Source organism: Tachyglossus aculeatus, chromosome 11 (genome assembly GCF_015852505.1).
Source record: "Tachyglossus aculeatus isolate mTacAcu1 chromosome 11, mTacAcu1.pri, whole genome shotgun sequence".
Classification (NCBI taxonomy): Eukaryota; Metazoa; Chordata; class Mammalia; order Monotremata; family Tachyglossidae; genus Tachyglossus; species Tachyglossus aculeatus.
Window position 1 is genome coordinate 25,320,806 of NC_052076.1, and position 21,050 is coordinate 25,341,855.

General features: G+C 47.7%; 1 protein-coding gene across 4 annotated transcripts in view; it reads right to left on the reverse strand.

Moving 5' to 3' along the window:
- The window catches only part of ADAM11 (ADAM metallopeptidase domain 11), a 59,670-nt gene extending 39,218 nt beyond the window's left edge, over positions 1 to 20,452 (reverse strand). For all 4 annotated transcript variants that reach the window (XM_038754436.1, XM_038754437.1, XM_038754435.1 and 1 more), the window contains exons 1-2: positions 20,295 to 20,452; positions 19,492 to 19,658 (exon numbers count right to left, since the gene is read on the reverse strand). In XM_038754436.1, coding sequence (XP_038610364.1) covers positions 19,492 to 19,658; positions 20,295 to 20,352 — 225 coding nt within the window. In that variant the 5' untranslated portion in view covers positions 20,353 to 20,452. The remainder of the gene's footprint in view (positions 1 to 19,491; positions 19,659 to 20,294) is intronic.
- Positions 20,453 to 21,050: the final 598 nt, after the last annotated feature.

The window sequence follows — 21,050 nt, forward strand, 5'->3', positions numbered from 1 at the left end:
TGTATATATGTTTGTACAGATTTATTACTCTATTTATTTATTTTACTTGTACATATCTATTCTACTTATTTTCTTTTGTTAATATGTTTTGTTTTGTTGTTTGTCTCCCCCTTCTAGACTGTGAGCCCGCTGTTGGGTCGGGACCGTCTCTAGATGTTGCCAACTTGGACTTCCCAAGCGCTTAGTCCTGTGCTCTGCACACAGTAAGCGTTCAATAAGTGCGATTGAATGAATGAATGAACAAATAAATACGATTGAATGAATGAATATTGAGCGCTTACTGTGTGCAGAGCACTGTACTAAGCGCTTGGGAAGTACAAGTTGGCAACATATAGAGACGGTCCCTACCCAACAGCGGGCTCTCGCTGTTGGTGGACAGGGAATGCTATTGATGCCTCTCTACTTGTTTTGTTTTGCTGTCTGTCTCCCCCTTCTAATCAATCCATCAATCAATCAATCAATCGTATTTATTGAGCGCTTACTGTGTGCAGAGCACTGTACTAAGCGCTGGGGAAGTACAAGTTGGCATAATAACAATAGCATTTATTAAGCGCTTACTGTGTGCAAAGCACGATTCTAAGTGCTGGGGACCATTCTAAGCGCTGGAATAATGGAATTTATTAAGCGCTTACTATGTGCAAACCACTGTTCTAAGCGCTGGGGGGGGGGGATACAAGGTGATCAGGTTGTCCCACGTGGGGCTCCCAGTCTTAATCTCCATTTTACAGATGAGGGAACTGAGGCCCAGAGAAGTGAAGTGACTTGCCCAAAGTCACCCAGCTGACAACTGGCAGAGCCGGGATTTGAACCCATGACCTCTGACTCCAAAGTCTGTGCTCTTTCCACTGAGCCAAGCTGCTTCACTTACTATGTGCAAAGCACCGTTCTAAGCGCTGGGGAGGTTATAAGGTGATCAGATTGTCCTATGGGGGATTCACAGTCTTAATCCCCATTTTACAGATGAGGGAACTGAGATGCAGAGAAGTGAAGTGACTTGCCCGAAGTCACACAGCTGACAATTGGCGGAGCCGGGATTTGAACCCATGACCTCTGACTCCAAAGTCTGTGCTCTTTCCACTGAGCCAAGCTGCTTCGCTTACTATGTGCAAAGCACTGTTCTAAGTGCTGGGGAGGTTACAAGGTGATCAGATTGTCCCACGGGGGGTTCACAGTCTTAATCCCCGTTTTACAGATGAGGGAACTGAGGCCCAGAGAAGTGAAGTGACTTGTCCAAAGTCACACAGCTGACAATCGGCAGAGCCGGGATTTGAACCCATGACCTCTGACTCTAAAGTCCGTGCTCTTTCCACTGAGCCACGCTGCTTCTCTAGGTGAGTCCACATGTTTCTGACTGGCTATAATTCTATTTGTTCTGATTATTTTGACACCCATTTAAGTGTTTTGTTTTGTTGTCTGTCTCCCCCTCCTAGACTGTGAACCCGTTGTTGTGTAGGGACCGTCTCTAGATGTTGCCAACTTGGACTTCCCAAGCGCTTAGTACAGTGCTCTGCACACAGTAAGCAGTCAATAAATATGATTGAATGAATGAATGAATGGACACACAGTCGTGCTGACACACACAAATCACACTGATACAGCTCCACGGTCACCCCCTCGCTGACACGCACAAATCAGAGTTGGTCACAGCCCCACAATCACACACCCGCACTGAGGCACACAAATCAGAGATAATCACACCCCCAGAGTCATACGCCCACACCGACACACACAAATCACAGAGATACTTACACCCCAGTTACACCGTCATACTGACACCCAATTACACAGACACATCACATCCCCAGTTACACACAGACACACACAAATACCTTCACACCCCCAGTCACACACTCACCCCGTTTTACCCAAAGACACATCCCCAAACACACAAACCCCAAGCCACACTCACCATGCTATAAAAATAATAATAATCATCATCATCATCATCAATCGTATTTATTGAGCGCTTACTGTGTGCAGAGCACTGTACTAAACACTTGGGAAGTACAAGTTGGCAACATATAGAGACAGTCCCTACCCAACAGTGGGCTCACAGTCTAATAATGATAATGATGGCATTTATTAAGCGCTTACTATGTGCAAAGCACTGTTCTAAGCGCTGGGGAGGTTACAAGGTGATCAGGTTGTCCCATGAGGGGCTCACAGTTCATTCATTCATTCAGTTGTATTTATTGAGCGCTTACTGTGTGCAGAGCACTGTACTAAGCGCTTGGGAAGTACAAGTTGGCAACGTCTGGAGACGGTCCCTACCCAACAGCGGGCTCACAGTCTAGAAGGGGGAGACAGACAACAACAAAAAAAACACATTAACAAAATTAATAATAATAATAATAATAATAATAATGTTGGTATTTGTTAAGCGCTTACTATGTGCAAAGCACTGTTCTAAGCGCTGGGGGGAATACAAGGAGATGAGGTTGTCCCGTGTGGGGCTCACAGTCTTCATCCCCATTTTACAGATGAGGGAACTGAGGCCCAGAGAAGTGAAGTGACTTGCCCAAGGTCACACAGCAGACATGTGGGGGAGGCGGGATTCGAACCCATGACCTGTGACTCCCAAGCCCACACTCTTTCCACTGAGCCACACTGCTAGTAAATATGTACAAGTAATCCAGTTTTAATCCCCATTTTCCAGACGAGGTAACTGAGGCACGGAGAAGTGAATTGACTTGCCCAGAGTCACTCAGCTGACAAGCGGCGGAGCCGGGATTTGAACCCATGACCTCTGACTCCCAAGCCCGGGCTCTTTCCACTGAGCCACGCTGCTTCACAGACACACACACACATCCTTACTCTCACGTTCACGAGGGCATTCACGGTCACCCGCTCACAAGGACCGCTGTCGGGCAGGGACCGTCTCTCCATGTTGCCAACTTGGACTTCCCAAGCGCTTAGTCCAGTGCTCTGCACACAGTGAGCGCTCAGTAAACACGATTGATTGAATGAATGAATGAACAAGGAAAGTACACCCTCCCAATGACATTTTATCAATACAACACAATCTCTCACACCCAGTAGTAGAGCCACATGCAACCCCATACAAATAGTCACAGACGCACAATCCCACACACAAACTAGTGACTGTTACTGAAAACTATTAACTTTCTCAACCCTACTTTCAGTTTAAAGGCAAGGAGGGGCTCATTTTGGGATTCGGGGTCTCTGTGTTGTCTGTATATATGCATGTATGTTTGTACATGTTTATTACTCTAGTTTACTTGTACATATTAGTGACCGTTACTGAAAACTATTAACTTGCTCAACCCTACTTTCAGTTTAAAGGCAAGGTGGGGCTCATTTGGGGATTCGGGGTCTCTGTGTTGTCTGTATATACGCATGTATGTTTGTACATATTTATTACTCTAGTTTACTTGTACATATTAGTGACCGTTACTGAAAACTATTAACTTGCTCAACCCTACTTTCAGTTTAGAGGCAAGGTGGGGCTCATTTTGGGATTCGGGGTCTCTGTGTTGTCTGTATATGTGCATGTATGTTTGTACATATTTATTACTCTATTTTATTTGTACATATTAGTGACCGTTACTGAAAACTATTAACTTGCTCAACCCTACTTTCAGTTTAAAGGCAAGGTGGGGCTCATTTCGGGATTCGGGGTCTCTGTGTTGTCTGTATATATGCATGTATGTTGGTACATATTTATTACTCTATTTTACTTGTACATATTAGTGACCGTTACTGAAAACTATTAACTTTCTCAACCCTACTTTCAGTTTAAAGGCAAGGAGGGGCTCATTTTGGGATTCGGGGTCTCTGTGTTATCTGTATATATGCATGTATGTTCTCTATTTATTTATTTATTTATTTTATTTGTACATATCTATTCTATTTATTTTATTTTGTTAGTATGTTTGGTTTTGTTCTCTGTCTCCCCCTTTTAGACTGTGAGCCCACTGTTGGGTAGGGACTGTCTCTATATGTTGCCAATTTGTACTTCCCAAGCGCTTAGTACAGTGCTCTGCACATAGTAAGCACTCAATAAATACGATTGATGATGATGATGATGATGATGTACATATTTATTACTCTAGTTTACTTGTACATATTAGTGACCGTTACTGAAAACTATTAACTTGCTCAACCCTACTTTCAGTTTAAAGGCAAGGTGGGGCTCATTTTGGGATTCGGGGTCTCTGTGTTGTCTGTATATTTGCATGTATGTTTGTACATATTTATTACTCTAGTTTACTTGTACATATTAGTGACCGTTCCTGAAAACTATTAACTTGCTCAACCCTACTTTCAGTTTAAAGGCAAGGTGGGGCTCATTTTGGGATTCGGGGTCTCTGTGTTGTCTGTATATATGCATGTATGTTGGTACATATTTATTACTCTATTTTACTTGTACATATTAGTGACCGTTACTGAAAACTATTAACTTGCTCAACCCTACTTTCAGTTTAAAGGCAAGGTGGGGCTCATTTTGGGATTTGGGGTCTCTGTGTTGTCTGTATATATGCATGTATGTTCTCTATTTATTTATTTATTTATTTATTTTACCTGTACATATCTATTCTATTTATTTTATTTTGTTAGTATGTTTGGTTTTGTTCTCTGTCTCCCCCTTTTAGACTGTGGGCCCACTGTTGGGTAGGGACTGTCTCTATATGTTGCCAATTTGTACTTCCCAAGCGCTTAGTACAGTGCTCTGCACATAGTAAGCGCTCAATAAATACGATCGATGATGATGATGATGATGTACATATTTATTACTCTAGTTTACTTGTACATATTAGTGACCGTTACTGAAAACTATTAACTTGCTCAACCCTACTTTCAGTTTAAAGGCAAGGAGGGGCTCATTTTGGGATTCGGGGTCTCTGTGTTGTCTGTATATATGCATGTATGTTTGTACATATTTATTACTCTAGTTTACTTGTACATATTAGTGACCGTTACTGAAAACTATTAACTTGCTCAACCCTACTTTCAGTTTAGAGGCAAGGTGGGGCTCATTTTGGGATTCGGGGTCTCTGTGTTGTCTGTATATACGCATGTATGTTTGTACATATTTATTATTCTAATTTACTTGTACATATTAGTGACCGTTACTGAAAACTATTAACTCGCTCAACCCTACTTTCAGTTTAAAGGCAAGGTGGGGCTCATTTTTGGATTCGGGGTCTCTGTGTTGTCTGTATATATGCATGTATGTTCTCTATTTATTTATTTATTTATTTTATTTGTACATATCTATTCTATTTATTTTATTTTGTTAGTATGTTTGGTTTTGTTCTCTGTCTCCCCCTTTTAGACTGTGAGCCCACTGTTGGGTAGGGACTGTCTCTAGATGTTGCCAGTTTGTACTTCCCAAGCGCTTAGTACAGTGCTCTGCACATAGTAAGCACTCAATAAATACGATTGACGATGATGATGATGATGATGTACATATTTATTACTCTAGTTTACTTGTACATATTAGTGACCGTTACTGAAAACTATCAACTTGCTCAACCCTACTTTCAGTTTAAAGGCAAGGTGGGGCTCATTTTGGGATTCGGGGTCTCTGTGTTGTCTGTATATTTGCATGTATGTTTGTACATATTTATTACTCTAGTTTACTTGTACATATTAGTGACCGTTCCTGAAAACTATTAACTTGCTCAACCCTACTTTCAGTTTAAAGGCAAGGTGGGGCTCATTTTGGGATTCGGGGTCTCTGTGTTGTCTGTATATATGCATGTATGTTTGTACATATTTATTACTCTAGTTTACTTGTACATATTAGTGACCGTTACTGAAAACTATTAACTTGCTCAACCCTACTTTCAGTTTAAAGGCAAGGTGGGGCTCATTTTGGGATTTGGGGTCTCTGTGTTGTCTGTATATATGCATGTATGTTCTCTATTTATTTATTTATTTATTTATTTTACCTGTACATATCTATTCTATTTATTTTATTTTGTTAGTATGTTTGGTTTTGTTCTCTGTCTCCCCCTTTTAGACTGTGGGCCCACTGTTGGGTAGGGACTGTCTCTGTATGTTGCCAATTTGTACTTCCCAAGCGCTTAGTACAGTGCTCTGCACATAGTAAGCGCTCAATAAATACGATTGATGATGATGATGATGATGTACATATTTATTACTCTAGTTTACTTGTACATATTAGTGACCGTTACTGAAAACTATCAACTTGCTCAACCCTACTTTCAGTTTAAAGGCAAGGTGGGGCTCATTTTGGGATTCGGGGTCTCTGTGTTGTCTGTATATACGCATGTATGTTTGTACATATTTATTACTCTAGTTTACTTGTACATATTAGTGACCGTTCCTGAAAACTATTAACTTGCTCAACCCTACTTTCAGTTTAAAGGCAAGGTGGGGCTCATTTTTGGATTCGGGGTCTCTGTGTTGTCTGTATATATGCATGTATGTTTGTACATATTTATTACTCTAGTTTACTTGTACATATTAGTGACCGTTACTGAAAACTATTAACTTGCTCAACCCTACTTTCAGTTTAAAGGCAAGGTGGGGCTCATTTTGGGATTTGGGGTCTCTGTGTTGTCTGTATATATGCATGTATGTTCTCTATTTATTTATTTATTTATTTATTTTACCTGTACATATCTATTCTATTTATTTTATTTTGTTAGTATGTTTGGTTTTGTTCTCTGTCTCCCCCTTTTAGACTGTGGGCCCACTGTTGGGTAGGGACTGTCTCTGTATGTTGCCAATTTGTACTTCCCAAGCGCTTAGTACAGTGCTCTGCACATAGTAAGCGCTCAATAAATACGATTGATGATGATGATGATGATGTACATATTTATTACTCTAGTTTACTTGTACATATTAGTGACCGTTACTGAAAACTATCAACTTGCTCAACCCTACTTTCAGTTTAAAGGCAAGGTGGGGCTCATTTTGGGATTCGGGGTCTCTGTGTTGTCTGTATATACGCATGTATGTTTGTACATATTTATTACTCTAGTTTACTTGTACATATTAGTGACCGTTACTGAAAACTATTAACTTGCTCACCCCTACTTTCAGTTTAAAGGCAAGGTGGGGCTCATTTTTGGATTCGGGGTCTCTGTGTTGTCTGTATATATGCATGTATGTTCTCTATTTATTTATTTATTTATTTTATTTGTACATATCTATTCTATTTATTTTATTTTGTTAGTATGTTTGGTTTTGTTCTCTGTCTCCCCCTTTTAGACTGTGAGCCCACTGTTGGGTAGGGACTGTCTCTAGATGTTGCCAATTTGTACTTCCCAAGCGCTTAGTACAGTGCTCTGCACATAGTAAGCGCTCAAGGCTTACTTTTGGGATTCGGGGTCTCTGTGTTGTCTGTATATATGCATGTATGTGCATATTTATTACTCTAGTTTACTTGTACATATTTATTCTATTTTATTCTGTTAATATGTTTTGTAGACTGTGAGCTCGTTGTTGGGCTATATGTTGCCAACTTGTACTTCCCAAGCGCTTAGTACAGTGCTCTGCACACAGTAAAAGCGCTCAATAAATACAATTGAATGAATGAATGAATCTCTCACAACACGTCATCCCTAAAACACATCATCCCTAAAACACGCCATCCCTAAAACACGCAAGCACACCCCCCCCAGATGCAATCCGCCACCCCTTCCCTGTCACCCAGGCCTCAGTTTCACCCAGACCAAAGGTCCTCCGCCCCCAGAGACCCTCAGTTTCCCGCTCCCCCCACTATGTGAGTTGTCAACCCCAGGGGGTTTGGTACTGAGGGCTTTGTTCACTGCTCTGCCCACAGTAATAACAATGATGGCATGTGTTAAGCGCTTACTATGTGCCAAGCACTGTTCTAAGCGCCGGGGGGATACAAGGTGATCAGGTTGTCCCACGTGGGGCTCACAGTCTTCATCCCCATTTTATAGATGAGGTCACTGAGGCACAGAGAAGTGAAGTGACTTGCCCAAAGTCCCACAGCTGACAATTTGCAGTCGGGATTTGAACCCATAATAATAATAATAATGGCATTTTATTAAGCACTTACTATGTCTTTATATGTTGCCAGCTTGTACTTCCCAAGCGCTTAGTACAGTGCTCTGCACAAAGTAAGCGCTCAATAAATACGATTGAATGAATGAATGTGCAGAGCACTGTTCTAAGCGCCGGGGGGATACAAGGTGATCAGGTTGTCCCACGTGGGGCTCACAGTCTTCATCCCCATTTTATAGATGAGGTCACTGAGGCACAGAGAAGTGAAGTGACTTGCCCAAAGTCCCACAGTTGACAATTTGCAGTCGGGATTTGAACTCATAATAATACTAATAATGGCATTTTATTAAGCGCTTACTATGTGCCAAGCACTGTTCTAAGCACCAGGGGGATACAAGGTGATCAGGTTGTCCCACGTGGGGCTCACAGTCTTCATCCCCATTTTACAGATGAGGGAACTGAGGCACAGAGAAGTGACTTGCCCAAAGTCCCACAGCTAACAATTGGTGGAGCCGGGATTTGAACCCAGGACCTCTGACTCCAAAGCCCAGGCTCTTTCCACTGAGCCACCTTGCTTCTCTGACATTCATTCATTCATTCATTCAGTTGTATTTATTGAGCACTTACTGTGTGCAGAGCACTGTACTAAGCGCTTGGGAAGTCCAAGTTGGCAACATATAGAGACGGTCCCTACTCAACAGTGGGCTCACAGTCTAGAAGGGGGAGACAGATGACAAAACAAGACATATTCACAAAATAAAATAAATAGAATAAATATGTACAAGTAAAATAAATACTCAATAACACTCAGAGAAGCACTCACTTGGGGGAGTGCCAGGTGGGAGGAGAAAGGGTGAATTGGGTTTTGGCCTCTGGGTCGGGGCTGCCCTTCTTCTGTGCCTCAGTTTCCCCCCGGTTGGGGTTCAGGCGGGTGAGAAAGAGGTCTGGAGAGGAAGGGGTCGTAGCTCGTTGAAAAGAGCCCGGGCTTTGGAGTCAGAGGTCATGGGTTCAAATTCCGGCTCCACCAATTGTCAGCTGTGTGACTTTGGGCAAGTCGCTTCACTTCTCTGGGCCTCAGTGACCTCATCTGGAAAATGGGGATGAAGACTGGGAGACCCCTAACCCGATCACCTTGTAACCTCCCCAGAGCTTAGAACAGTGCTTGGCACATGGTAAGTGCTTAATAAAATGCCACTAAAAAATAAACAAATAAATAAATAAATAAATAAATACATCATCATCATCATCATCATCAATCGTATTTATTGAGCGCTTACTATGTGCAGAGCACTGTACTAAGCGCTTGGGAAGTACAAATTGGCAACATATAGAGACAGTCCCTACCCAATAGTGGGCTCACAGTCTAAAAGGGGGAGACAGAGAACAAAACCAAACATACTAACAAAATAAAATAAATAGGATAGATATGTACAAGTAAAATAAGTAAATAAATAAATAAATAATAAATAAATAAATAAATAAGAAGCAGTGTGGCCTAGTGGATAAAGCCTGGGCCTGGCAATCAGAAGGACCCGAGTTCTAATCCTGCTCCACCGCTTGTCATTCATTCATTTATTCAATCGTATTCATTGAGCGCTTACTGTGTGCAGAGCACTGGACTAAGCATTTGGGAAATCCAAGTCGGCAACATCTAGAGACGGTCCCTACCCAACAACGGGCTCACAGGCTAGAAGGGGGAGACAGACAACACAACAAAACGTTCATTCATTCGGTCGCATTTATTGAGCGCTTACTGTGTGCAGAGCGCTGTACTAAGCGCTTGGGAAGTCCAAGTTGGCAACATATAGAGGCGGTCCCTACCCGACAGCGGGCTCACAGGCTAGAAAGATCTTGGCCCTGGTCTGCCTAGTGAGGCCTGCCCCCCGGCCTACCCCTCATTCTGCCCCCAGCCTCCCCCGCCCCCCGGGCTCTGTAGATCCCTGCCAACTTTTTGTCGTCCAATTCAGTCCCCCCTGCTCCACCGAGGCCTCCTGCCAACGAATTAGCCGGGGCGGGCTGCCAATCCAACAGACGCCCTGCGTACCAGCCCCCGTTTCCTCCTCCCGGTGCCCAGCTGCCAAAATTGTTAAGATTTCAGCTCCTTCCCCCGTCTCCCTCCCTTGGGCTCCCCGATGATGATGATGATGATGATGATGGTATTTGTTAAGCGCTTACTATGTGCAAAGCACTGTTCTAAGCGCTGGCAGACTGTGAGCCCACTGTTGGGTAGGGACCGTCTCTCTATGTTGCCAGCTTGTACTTCCCAAGCGCTTAGTCCGGTGCTCTGCGCACAGTAAGCGCTCAATAAATACGATTGATTGATTGGGGGTATACAAGGTGATCAAGTTGTCCCCCGTGGGGCTCACAGTCTTCATCCCCGTTTTATAGATGAGGGAACTGAGGCTCTGAGAAGTGAAGTGACTTGCCCAAGGTCACACAGCAGACATGTGGTGGAGTCGGGATTCGAACCCATGCCCTCTGACTCCAAAGCCCGGGCTCTTGCCACTGAGCCACGCTGCTTCTCATAATAATAATGATGGCATTTATTTAGCGCTTACTCTGTGCAAAGCACTGTTCTAAGCGCTGGGGAGGTTACGAGGTGAGCGGGTTGTCCCACGGGGGGCTCGCAGTCTTAATCCCCATTTTACAGATGAGGGAACTGAGGCACAGAGAAGTGAAGTGACTTACCCAAAGTCACCCAGCAGAGTCGGGATTCGAACCCATGACCTCCGACTCCAAAGCCCGTGCTCTTTCCACTGAGCCACGCTGCTCAATCAGTCATCATCATCAATCGTATTTATTGAGTGCTTACTGTGTGCAGAGCACTGTACTAAGCGCTTGGGAAGTACAAACTGGCAACATCTAGAGACAGTCCCTACCCAACAGTGGGCTCACAGTCTAAAAGGGGGAGACAGAGAACAAAACCAAACACACTAACAAAATAAAATAAATAGAATAGATATGTACAAATAAAATAGAGTAATAAATATGTACAAACATATAGACATATACACAGGTGCTGTGGGGAAGGGAAGGAGGTAAGATGGGGGGTGGAGAGGGGGACGAGGGGGAGAGGAAGGAAGGGGCTGAGTGTGGGAAGGCCTCCTGGAGGAGGTGAGCTCTCAGTAGGGCCTTGAAGGGAGGAAGAGAGCGAGCTGGGCGGATGGGCAGAGGGATTGGGGGCATTCCAGGCCCGGAGGAGGACGTGGGCCGGGGGTCGATGGCGGGACAGGCGAGAACGAGGCCTAACGGTGAGGAGGTGAGCGGCGGAGGAGCGGAGGGTGCGGGCTGCGATGGACAAGGAGAGAAGGAAGGTGAGGGAGGAGGGGGCCAGGGGATGGACGGACAGCCTGGAAGCCCAGGGGGAGGAGTTTCTGCCTGATGCGCAGATTGATTGGCAGCCACTGGAGATTTTTGAGGAGGGGAGTAACATGCCCAGAGCGTTTCTGGACAAAGACAATCCGGGCAGCAGCATGAAGTATGGATTGAAGTGGGGAGAGACAGGAGGATGGGAGATCAGAGAGAAGGCTGATGCAGTAGTCCAGACGGGATGTGCTTACTGTGTGCAGAGCACTGGACTAAACGCTTGGGAAGTCCACGTTGACAGCATAGAGAGACGGTCCCTACCCAACAGTGGGCTCACAGTCTAGAAGATCCAAGATGGCCCCAGCCTCTTCTCGGCCCACCTCTACGGCCTCTTCTAGGTGGTCGGTCTTCCCCTCGGCCCCCCGGCCTCAGTCTCCCCCTCCTCCTCCATCACTCAAACCTCCAAGTCCACCGAGGGACAGAAGGAGAGTCAGATTGCATAATTAGCCCCTTCCCCTTCATTCATTCATTCATTCAATCGTATTTATTGAGCGCTGACTGTGTGCAGAGAACTGGACTAAGCGCTTGGGAAGTACAAGTTGGCAACATAGAGGGACGGTCCCTACCCAACAGTGGGTTCAAACCCCGGCTCTGCCAATTGTCAGCTGGGCAACTTTGGGCAAGTCACTTCACTTCTCTGGGCCTCAGTTATCCCATCTGTAAAATGGGGGTGAAGACTGTGAGACCCCCAAGGGACAACCTGATCACCTTGTTGTATCCCCCCAACGCTTAGAACAGTGCTTTGCACATAGTAAGCGCTTAATAAAGCACCCGGACTGAGCCCCTTCCTTCCTCTCCCCGCCTTACCTCCTTCCCCTCTCCACAATCAATCAATTAATCAATCAATCAATCAATCGCATTTACTGAGTGCTGACTGTGTGCAGAGCACTGTACTAAGCGCTTGGGAAGTACAAGTTGGCAATGTATAGGGACGGTCCCTACCCAACAGTGGGCTCACAGTCTAGAAGGGGGAGACAGAGAACAAAACAAAACATATTAACAAAATAAAATAATTAGAGTAGATATGCACAAGTAAAATAAATAAATAGAGTAATAAATACGTACAAACATATATACATATATACAGGTGTATATATGTATATACACATACATATATATATATGTGTACCTGTATATATGTACAGCACTTGTATATATGTTTGTACAGATTTATTACTCCATTTTACTTGTACATATTTACTATTCTATTTATTTTATTTTGTTAATATGATTTGTTTTGTTGTCTGTCTCCCCCCGTCAGACCGCGAGCCCTTCAGATCCCTCTCCTCCCACTTGGAGCCCCCCTCCAGGGGAAACTGAGGCACACACTAGGACCGCCCCCCCCCCCCCCGACCCAGAACTCAAAGCGCAATAAACCCCTTCCCCTCCAGAGCCCTCTCCTCCCACCTGGAGCCCCCCCCTCCAGGGGAAACTGAGGCACAGACTAGGACCGCCCCCCCCGGACCCAGAGCTCAAAGAACAATAAACCCCTTCCCCCTTCAGACCCCTCTCCTCCCACTTGGAACCCCCCTCCAGGGGAAACTGAGGCACAGACTAGGAGACACCACACACCCCCGACCCAGAGCTCAAAGCACAATAAATCCCTTCCCCTCCAGAGCCCTCTCCTCCCACCTGGAGCCCCCCCTCCAGGGGAAACTGAGGCACAGACTAGGACCACCACTACCCCAGACCCGGAGCTCAAAGAACAATAAACCCCTTCCCCCTTCAGACCCCTCTCCTCCCACTTGGAGCCCCCCTCCAGGGGAAACTGAGGCACACACTAGGGGACACCCCCACTCCCGGACCCAGAGCTCAAAGCGCAATAATGATGGCATTTATTAAGCGTTTACTATGTGCCAAGCACTGTTCTAAGCGCTGGGGAGGTTACAAGGTGATCAGGTTGTCCCCCGGGGGGCTCACAGTCTTCATCCCCATTTTACAGATGAGGGAACTGAGGCCCAGAGAAGTAAAGCGACTCGCCCAAAGTCACACAGCTGACAATCGTGTTGCCGACTTGGACTTCCCAAGCGCTTAGTCCAGTGCTCTGCGCACAGTAAGCGCTCAATAAATGCGATTGATTGATTGACAATTGGCTGAGTCGGGATTTGAACCCGTGACCTCTGACTCCAAAGCCCGGGCTCTTTTCACTGAGCTGCGACCCCTTCCTCTCCAGACCTCTTTCTCACCCGCCTGAACCCCAACCGGGGGGGGAAACTGAGGCACGGAAGAAGGGCAGCCCTGACCCAGAGGCCAAAACCCAATTCACCCTTTCTCCTCCCACCTGGCACTCCCCCAAGGGGAAACTGAGGCACAGACTAGGGAAGCCCCTGGCCTGGAGATTCGGGACGAGCCAGGGAAGGAAGTGGAAGAGCGTCTGGAGTCCAGGACTTCCTAAATTGGCTCCCCTGGCCTCCCCCCACCCCCCTCAGTCCCCCAGTCTGTGCCTCAGTTTCCCTCGGATGGGGTTCAGGCTGGAGAGAAGGAGGTCTGGAGAGGAAGGGGTTGATTGTGCTTTGAGATCTGGGTCGGGGGAGTGGTGTCTCCTAGTGTGTGCCTCAGTTTCCCCTGGAGGGGGGCTCCAAGTGGGAGGAGAGGGGTCTGAAGGGGAAGGGGTTTATTGTGCTTTGAGCTCTGGGTCGGGGGGGATGTCTCCTAGTGTGTGCCTCAGTTTCCCCTGGAGAGGGGCTCCAAGTGGGAGGAGAGGGGTCTGAACGCTTAGTACAGTGCTCAGCACACAGTGAGTCCTCAATAAATACGATTGAATGAATGAATGAATGAATGAATGAAGGGGAAGGGGTTTATTGTGCTTTAAGCTCTGGGTCGGGGGGGATGTCTCCTAGTGTGTGCCTCAGTTTCCCCTGGAGGGGGGCTCCAAGTGGGAGGAGAGGGGTCTGAACGCTTAGTACAGTGCTCAGCACACAGTGAGTGCTCAATAAATACGATTGAATGAATGAATGAATGAATGAATGAATGAATGAATGAAGGGGAAGGGGTTTATTGTGCTTTAAGCTCTGGGTCGGGAGGGTGTCTCCTAGTGTGTGCCTCAGTTTCCCCTGGAGGGGGCTCCAAGTGGGAGGAGAGGCGTCTGAAGGGGAAGGGGTTTATTGTGCTTTGAGTTCCGGGTCGGGGGTGTGGGGTGTCTCCTAGTGTGTGCCTCAGTTTCCCCTGGAGGGGGGCTCCAAGTGGGAGGAGAGGGGTCTGAAGGGGAAGGGGTTTATTGTGCTTTGAGCTCTGGGTCAGTGGGGGAGAGTCTCCTAGTGTGTGCCTCAGTTTCCCCTGGAGGGGGGCTCCAAGAGGGAGGGGAGGGGTCTGAAGGGGAAGGGGTTTATTGTGCTTTGAGCTCCGGGTCGGGGGGGTGTCTCCTAGTGTGTGCCTCAGTTTCCCCTGGATGGGGGCTCCAAGTGGGAGGAGAGGGGTCTGATGGGGAAGGGGTTTATTGTGCTTTGAGCTCTGGGTCGGGGGGGGGGTCTCCTAGTGTGTGCCTCAGTTTCCCCTGGATGGGGCTCCAAGTGGGAGGAGAGGGGTCTGAACGCTTAGTACAGTGCTCTGCACACAGTAAGTGCTCAATAAATACGATTGAATGAATGAATGAATGAATGAAGGGGAAGGGGTTTATTGTGCTTTAAGCCCTGTGTCGTGTGTGTGGGGGGGTGTCTCCTAGTGTGTGCCTCAGTTTCCCCTGGAGGGGGGCTCCAAGTGGGAGAAGAGGGGTCTGAGGGGGAAGGGGTTTATTGTGCTTTGAGCTCTGGGTCGGGGGGGAGGGGGTGTCCCCTAGACCCCTGCCCTGCCATCCCTCCGTCCTGCGGGCTTGGGGCGGACCCCGGCTTCCCCCACCAGGGCCCTAGGCCAGAGAAGCAGCGTGGCTCGTGGTAAGAGTCCGGGCTTGGGAATCAGAGGTCGTGGGTTCTAATCCCGGCTCCTCCGCTTGTCAGCTGGGTGACTTTGGGCCAGTCCCTTCCCTTCCCTTCTCTGGGCCTCAGTTTAATAATAATAATGGCATTTATTAAGCGCTTACTATGTGCAAAGCACTGTTCTAAGCGCTGGGAGGTTAAAAGGTGATCAGGTTGTCCCACGGGGAGCTCACAGTCTTGAACCCCATTTTACAGATAAGGGAACTGAGGCACAGAGAAGTGAAGTGACTTGCCCAAAGTCACACAGCTGGCAATTGGCGGAGCTGGGATTTGAACCCATGACCCCTGACTCCAAAGCCCTTGCTCTTTCCACTGAGCTACGCTGCTTCCTCAGTTCCCTCATCTGTAAAATGGGGGTGAAGCCTGTGAGCCCCACGTGGGCCAACCTGATCACCTTGTATCTCCCCCAGCACTTCGAACAGTGCTTGGCACATAGTAAGCACTTAACAAACACCACCATTATTATTATGATGATTACTTCACTTCTCTGTGCCTCAGTTCCCTCAGCTGTAAAATGGGGGTGAAGCCTGTGTGCCCCCCCGTGGGACCACTTGATGAACAGTGCTTGGCACATAGTAAGCACTTAACAAACACCATCATTATTATTATTATGATTACTTCACTCTCTGTGCGTCTGTTTCCTCATCTGTAAAATGGGGGTGAAGCCTGTGTGCCCCCCTGATGACCTTGTCCCCCTCTCCATCCCCCCATCTTACCTCCTTCCCTTCCCCACAGCACCTGTATATATGGATATATGTTTGTACAGATTTATTACTCTATTTATTTATTCATCTTACTTGTACATATCTATTCTATTTATTTTATTTTGTATGTTTGGTTTTGTTTTCTGTCTCCCCCTTTTAGACTGTGAGCCCACTGTTGGGTAGGGACCGTCTCTATATGTTGCCAACTTGTACTTCCCAAGCGCTCAGTACAGTGCTCTGCACACGGTAAGCGCTCAATAAATACGATTGATTGATGGATTGTATCCCCCCAGCGCTTAGAACAGTGCTTGGCACATAGTAAGCGCTTAACAAATACCAACATTATTATTACTACTTCCCTTCTCTGTGCCTCGGTTATCTCAGCTGTAAAATGGGGATGAAGCCTGTGAGCCCCCCCCGTGGGACCACCTGATGACCTTGTATCCCCCCGGCGCTTAGAGCAGCGCTTGGCACATAGTAAGCGCTTAACAGCCACCACCATTATTATCGCTTCCCTTCTCTGGGCCTCGGTGAACTCAGCTGTGAAACGGGGATGAAGCCTGTGAGCCTTGTATAATCATAATAATGATAATAATAATAGTGAGAAGCAGCGTGGCTCAGTGGAAAGAGCCCGGGCTTTGGAGTCAGAGGTCATGGGTTCAAATCCCGGCTTCGCCCATTGTCAGCTGGGTGACTTTGGGCAAGTCACTTCACTTCTCCGGGCCCCAGTTCCCTCATCTGTAAAATGGGGATGAAGACTGTGAGCCCCACGTGGGACAACCTGATCACCTTGTATCCCCCCAGCGCTTAGAACACTGCTTGGCACATATTGAGCAATTAAAAAATACCATCATTATTATTATTATTATGGCATTTATTTAGCGCGCCTCCCCATCCCCATCCCCCCCGGCCCTACCTCCTTCCCCTCCCCACAGCACCTTCATATATGTATATATGTTTGTACGGATTTATTACTCTATTTCTTTATTTATTTTATTTGTACATATTTATTCTATTTATTTTATTTTGCTAATATGTTTCGTTTTGTCGTCTGTCTCCCCCTTCTAGACTGTGAGCCCGCTGTTGGGTAGGGACCGTCTCTAGATGTTGCCAACTTGGATTTCCCAAGCGCTTAGTCCAGTGCTCTGCATGCAGTAAGCGCTCAATAAATACGATTGAATGAATGAATGAATTTATTACTCTATTTTATTCGTACATATTTATTCTATTTATTTTATTTTGTTAATATGTTTTGTTTGTTCTCTGTCTCCCCCTTCTAGACTGTGAGCCCGCTGTTGGGTAGGGACCGTCTCTAGATGTTGCCAACTTGGACTTCATTCATTCATTCATTCATTCATTCATTCATTCAATTGTATTTATTGAGCGCTTACTGTGTGCAGGGCACTGTACTAAGCTCTTGGGAAGTACAAGTTGGCAACATATAGAGACGGTCCCTTCCCAAGCGCTTAGTCCAGTGCTCTGCTCACAGTAAGCGCTCAATAAATACGATTGAATAAATGAATGAATGAATGTGCAAAGCGCTGTTCTAAGCACCCGGGAGATTACAAGGTGATGAGGTTATCCCACGGTGGGCTCACAGTCTTCATCCCCATTTTGGGAACTGAGGCCCAGAGGAGTGAAGTGTCTTGCCCACCTGATGACCTTGTATCCCCCCCCACCAGCGCTTAGTCCAGTGCTCTGCACACAGTAAGCGCTCAATAAATACGATTGAATGAATGAATGTGCAAAGCGCTGTTCTAAGCGCCAGGGAGATTACAAGGTGATGAGGTTGTCCCACGGTGGGCTCACAGTCTTCATCCCCATTTTGGGAACTGAGGCCCAGAGGAGTGAAGTGTCTTGCCCACCTGATGACCTTGTATCCCCCCCCACCAGCGCTTAGTCCAGTGCTCTGCACACAGTAAGCGTTCAATAAATACGATTGAATGAATGAATGTGCAAAGCGCTGTTCTAAACTCCAAAGAGATTATTCATTCATTCAATCGTATTTATTGAGCGCTTACTGTGTGCAGAGCACTGTACTAAGCGCTTGGGAAGTCCAAGTTGGCAACATATAGAGACGGTCCCTACCCAACAGTGGGCTCACAGTCTAGATTACAAGGTGATGAGGTTGTCCCACGGGGCAGGGGGCTCACAGCCTTCATCCCCATTTGGGGAACTGAGGCCCACAGGAGTGAAGTGTCTTGCCCACCGGATGACCTTATATCCATTCATTCATTCAATCGTATTTATTGAGCGCTTACTGTGTGCAGAGCACTGGACTAAGCGCTTGGGAAGTCCAAGTTGGCAACATATGGAGATGGTCAATCAGTCAATCGTATTTATTGAGCGCTTACTGGAGACAGTCAATCAATCAATCATTCGTATTTATTGAGTGCTTACTGTGTGCAGAGCACTGGACTAAGCGCTTGGGAAGTCCAAGTTGGCAACATATGGAGATAGTCAATCATCAATCAATCAGTCAATCGTATTTACTGAGCACTTACTGTGTGCAGAGCACTGGACTAAGCGCTTGGGAAGTCCAAGTTGGCAACATATGGAGATAGTCAATCATCAATCAATCAGTCAATCATATTTATTGAGCGCTTACTGTGTGCAGAGCACTGGACTAAATGCTTGGGGAGTCCAAGTCGGCAACATATGGAGACGGTCAATCAATCAGTCAATCGTATTTATTGAGTGCTTACTGTGTGCAGAGCACTGGACTAAGCGCTTGGGGAGTCCAAGTCGGCAACATATGGAGACAGTCAATCAATCAGTCAATCGTATTTATTGACCGCTTCCTGTGTGCAGAGCACTGGACTAAGCGCTTGGGGAGTCCAAGTCAGCAACATATGGAGATGGTCAATCAGTCAATCGTATTTATTGAGTGCTTACTGTGTGCAGAGCACTGGACTAAGCGCTTGGGGAGTCCAAGTCGGCAACATATGGAGACGGTCAATCAACCAACCAATCAATCGTATTTATTGAGCGCTTACTGTGTGCAGAGCACTGGACCAAGCGCTTGGGAAGTCCAAGTTGGCAACAAATAGAGACGGTCCCTACCCGACAGCGGGCTCAAGGTGCATCCCCCCGTGACCATCATCATCATCATCAATCGTATTTATTGAGCGCTTCCTGTGTGCAGAGCACTGCACTAAGCGCTTGGGAAATCCAAGCTGGCAACATCTAGAGACGGTCCCTACCCAACAGCGGGCTCACAGTCTCAAAGGGGGAGACAGAGAACAAAACCAAACATACCAACAAAATAGACTTTTAGACTGTGAGCCCACTGTTGGGTAGGGACTGTCTCTACATGTTGCCAATTTGTACTTCCCAAGCGCTTAGTCCAGTGCTCCGCACATAGTAAGCGCTCAATAAATACGATTGATGGTTGATGATACCAACAAAATAAAATAGAATAGACATGTACAAGTAAAATAAATAAATAAATAGAGTAATAAATCTGTACAAACATATATACAAGGGCTGACCAGCCACGTAGTAAGCGGTTCAATCCGTTGTCGGGATCCCGGCTCGTTACTCACCGGGCCCCGGGGAGGCTCCTTGCGGACCCGGGTGTCCAGCCGGGGGTTGCGGACTTCGGGCCCGGCCCGGCTTCGCACCAGGCGGCTGGGCCGGGTCAGTTGGGAGGCTGGACCCACTGCTCCCCACCGTAGGGCTCCGTCCGGAGGGGACCCCCAACACCCCGGACCTGTGGAGGGCGACCAGGAGGATGAGGAGGGCGAGGAGGATGGGGATGGGGGCGGACGGACACCTGCTGGGAGCCCCCCACCTCCCCGGGCTTCGCACCCCGGGCCCAGGACAGGCCCTGGGCCAGAAAGAGGCCTGGGCCCTGGGGGAGGATGGCCAGGGCCATGGAGGGATGGATGGATGGAAGGATGGATGGATGGATGGATGGATGGATGGATGGATGGATGGATGGAAGGATCATCATCATCATCAATCGTATTTATTGAGCGCTTACTATGTGCAGAGCACTGTACGAAGCGCTTGGGAAGTACAAATTGGCAACATATAGAGACAGTCCCTACCCACCAGTGGGCTCACAGTCTAAAAGGGGGAGACAGAGAACAAAACCAAACGTACTAACAAAATAAAATAAATAGAATAGATATGTACAAGTAAAATAGAGTAATAAATCTGTACAAACACATATACATATATACAGGTGCTGTGGGGAAGGGAAGGAGGTAAGATGGGGGGGTGGAGAGGGGGACGAGGGGGAGAGGAAGGAAGGGGATGAGGGGAAGAGGAAGGAAGGATGGATGGATGGATGGATGGATGGATGGATGGATGGAAGGTGAGGAGGGGTCCCTGGCCTCCCTACCTGGCCGGAGGAGCAGGACCAAGGAAGCCCCCCAAACCCAGCGCCGCATCAGCCTCATGTTTCCCTCATAATCTTCCCCGGGAGGAGGAGGAGGAGGGGAGGAGGAGGAGGATGGGGAGGGGGATGAGAGGATGGGCCGGGGGGAGCGGTCCTAGGCTGCGCTGGCCCGGGGGCTCCCCAGCCCAACGCCGCCGCCGCCGCCGCCGAGCCGTCTGAGCCTGGAGGAGGAGGAGGAGGAGGAGGAGGGAGGGAGGGGAGCACGTCAGAGGACCTCAGGGCCCGCCCCGCCCCCCGCCCCCCGCCGCCTGCCCCGACCCCCATCCCCCTCTTCCTCTTCCACAGGCGCCCCCCGCCCCCCACCCTTCTCCTCCTCCCAAGATGCCCCCGCCCTCCTCCTCCTCCTCCTCCTCCTCCTCCTAAGATGCCCCCCGTCCCCCTTCACCCCCTCCTAAAATACCCCCATCCTCCTCCTCCTCCTCCTCCTAAGATGCCCCCGTCCCCCTTCACCTCCTCCTAAAATACTCCCATCCTCCTCCTCCTCCTCCTCCTCCTCCTAAGATGCCCCCCGTCCCCCTTCACCTCCTCCTAAAATGCCCCCCATCCTCCTCCTCCTCCTAAGACTCCCCCTGCCCTCTTCCTCTTCCTCAAATGCCCCCCGCCCTCCTTCTCATCCTCATTCCAAAATGCCCCCCACCCTTCTCCTCCTCCACAGACGCCCCCCACTCTCCTCCTCCTCCTTCCAAGATGCCCCCCGCC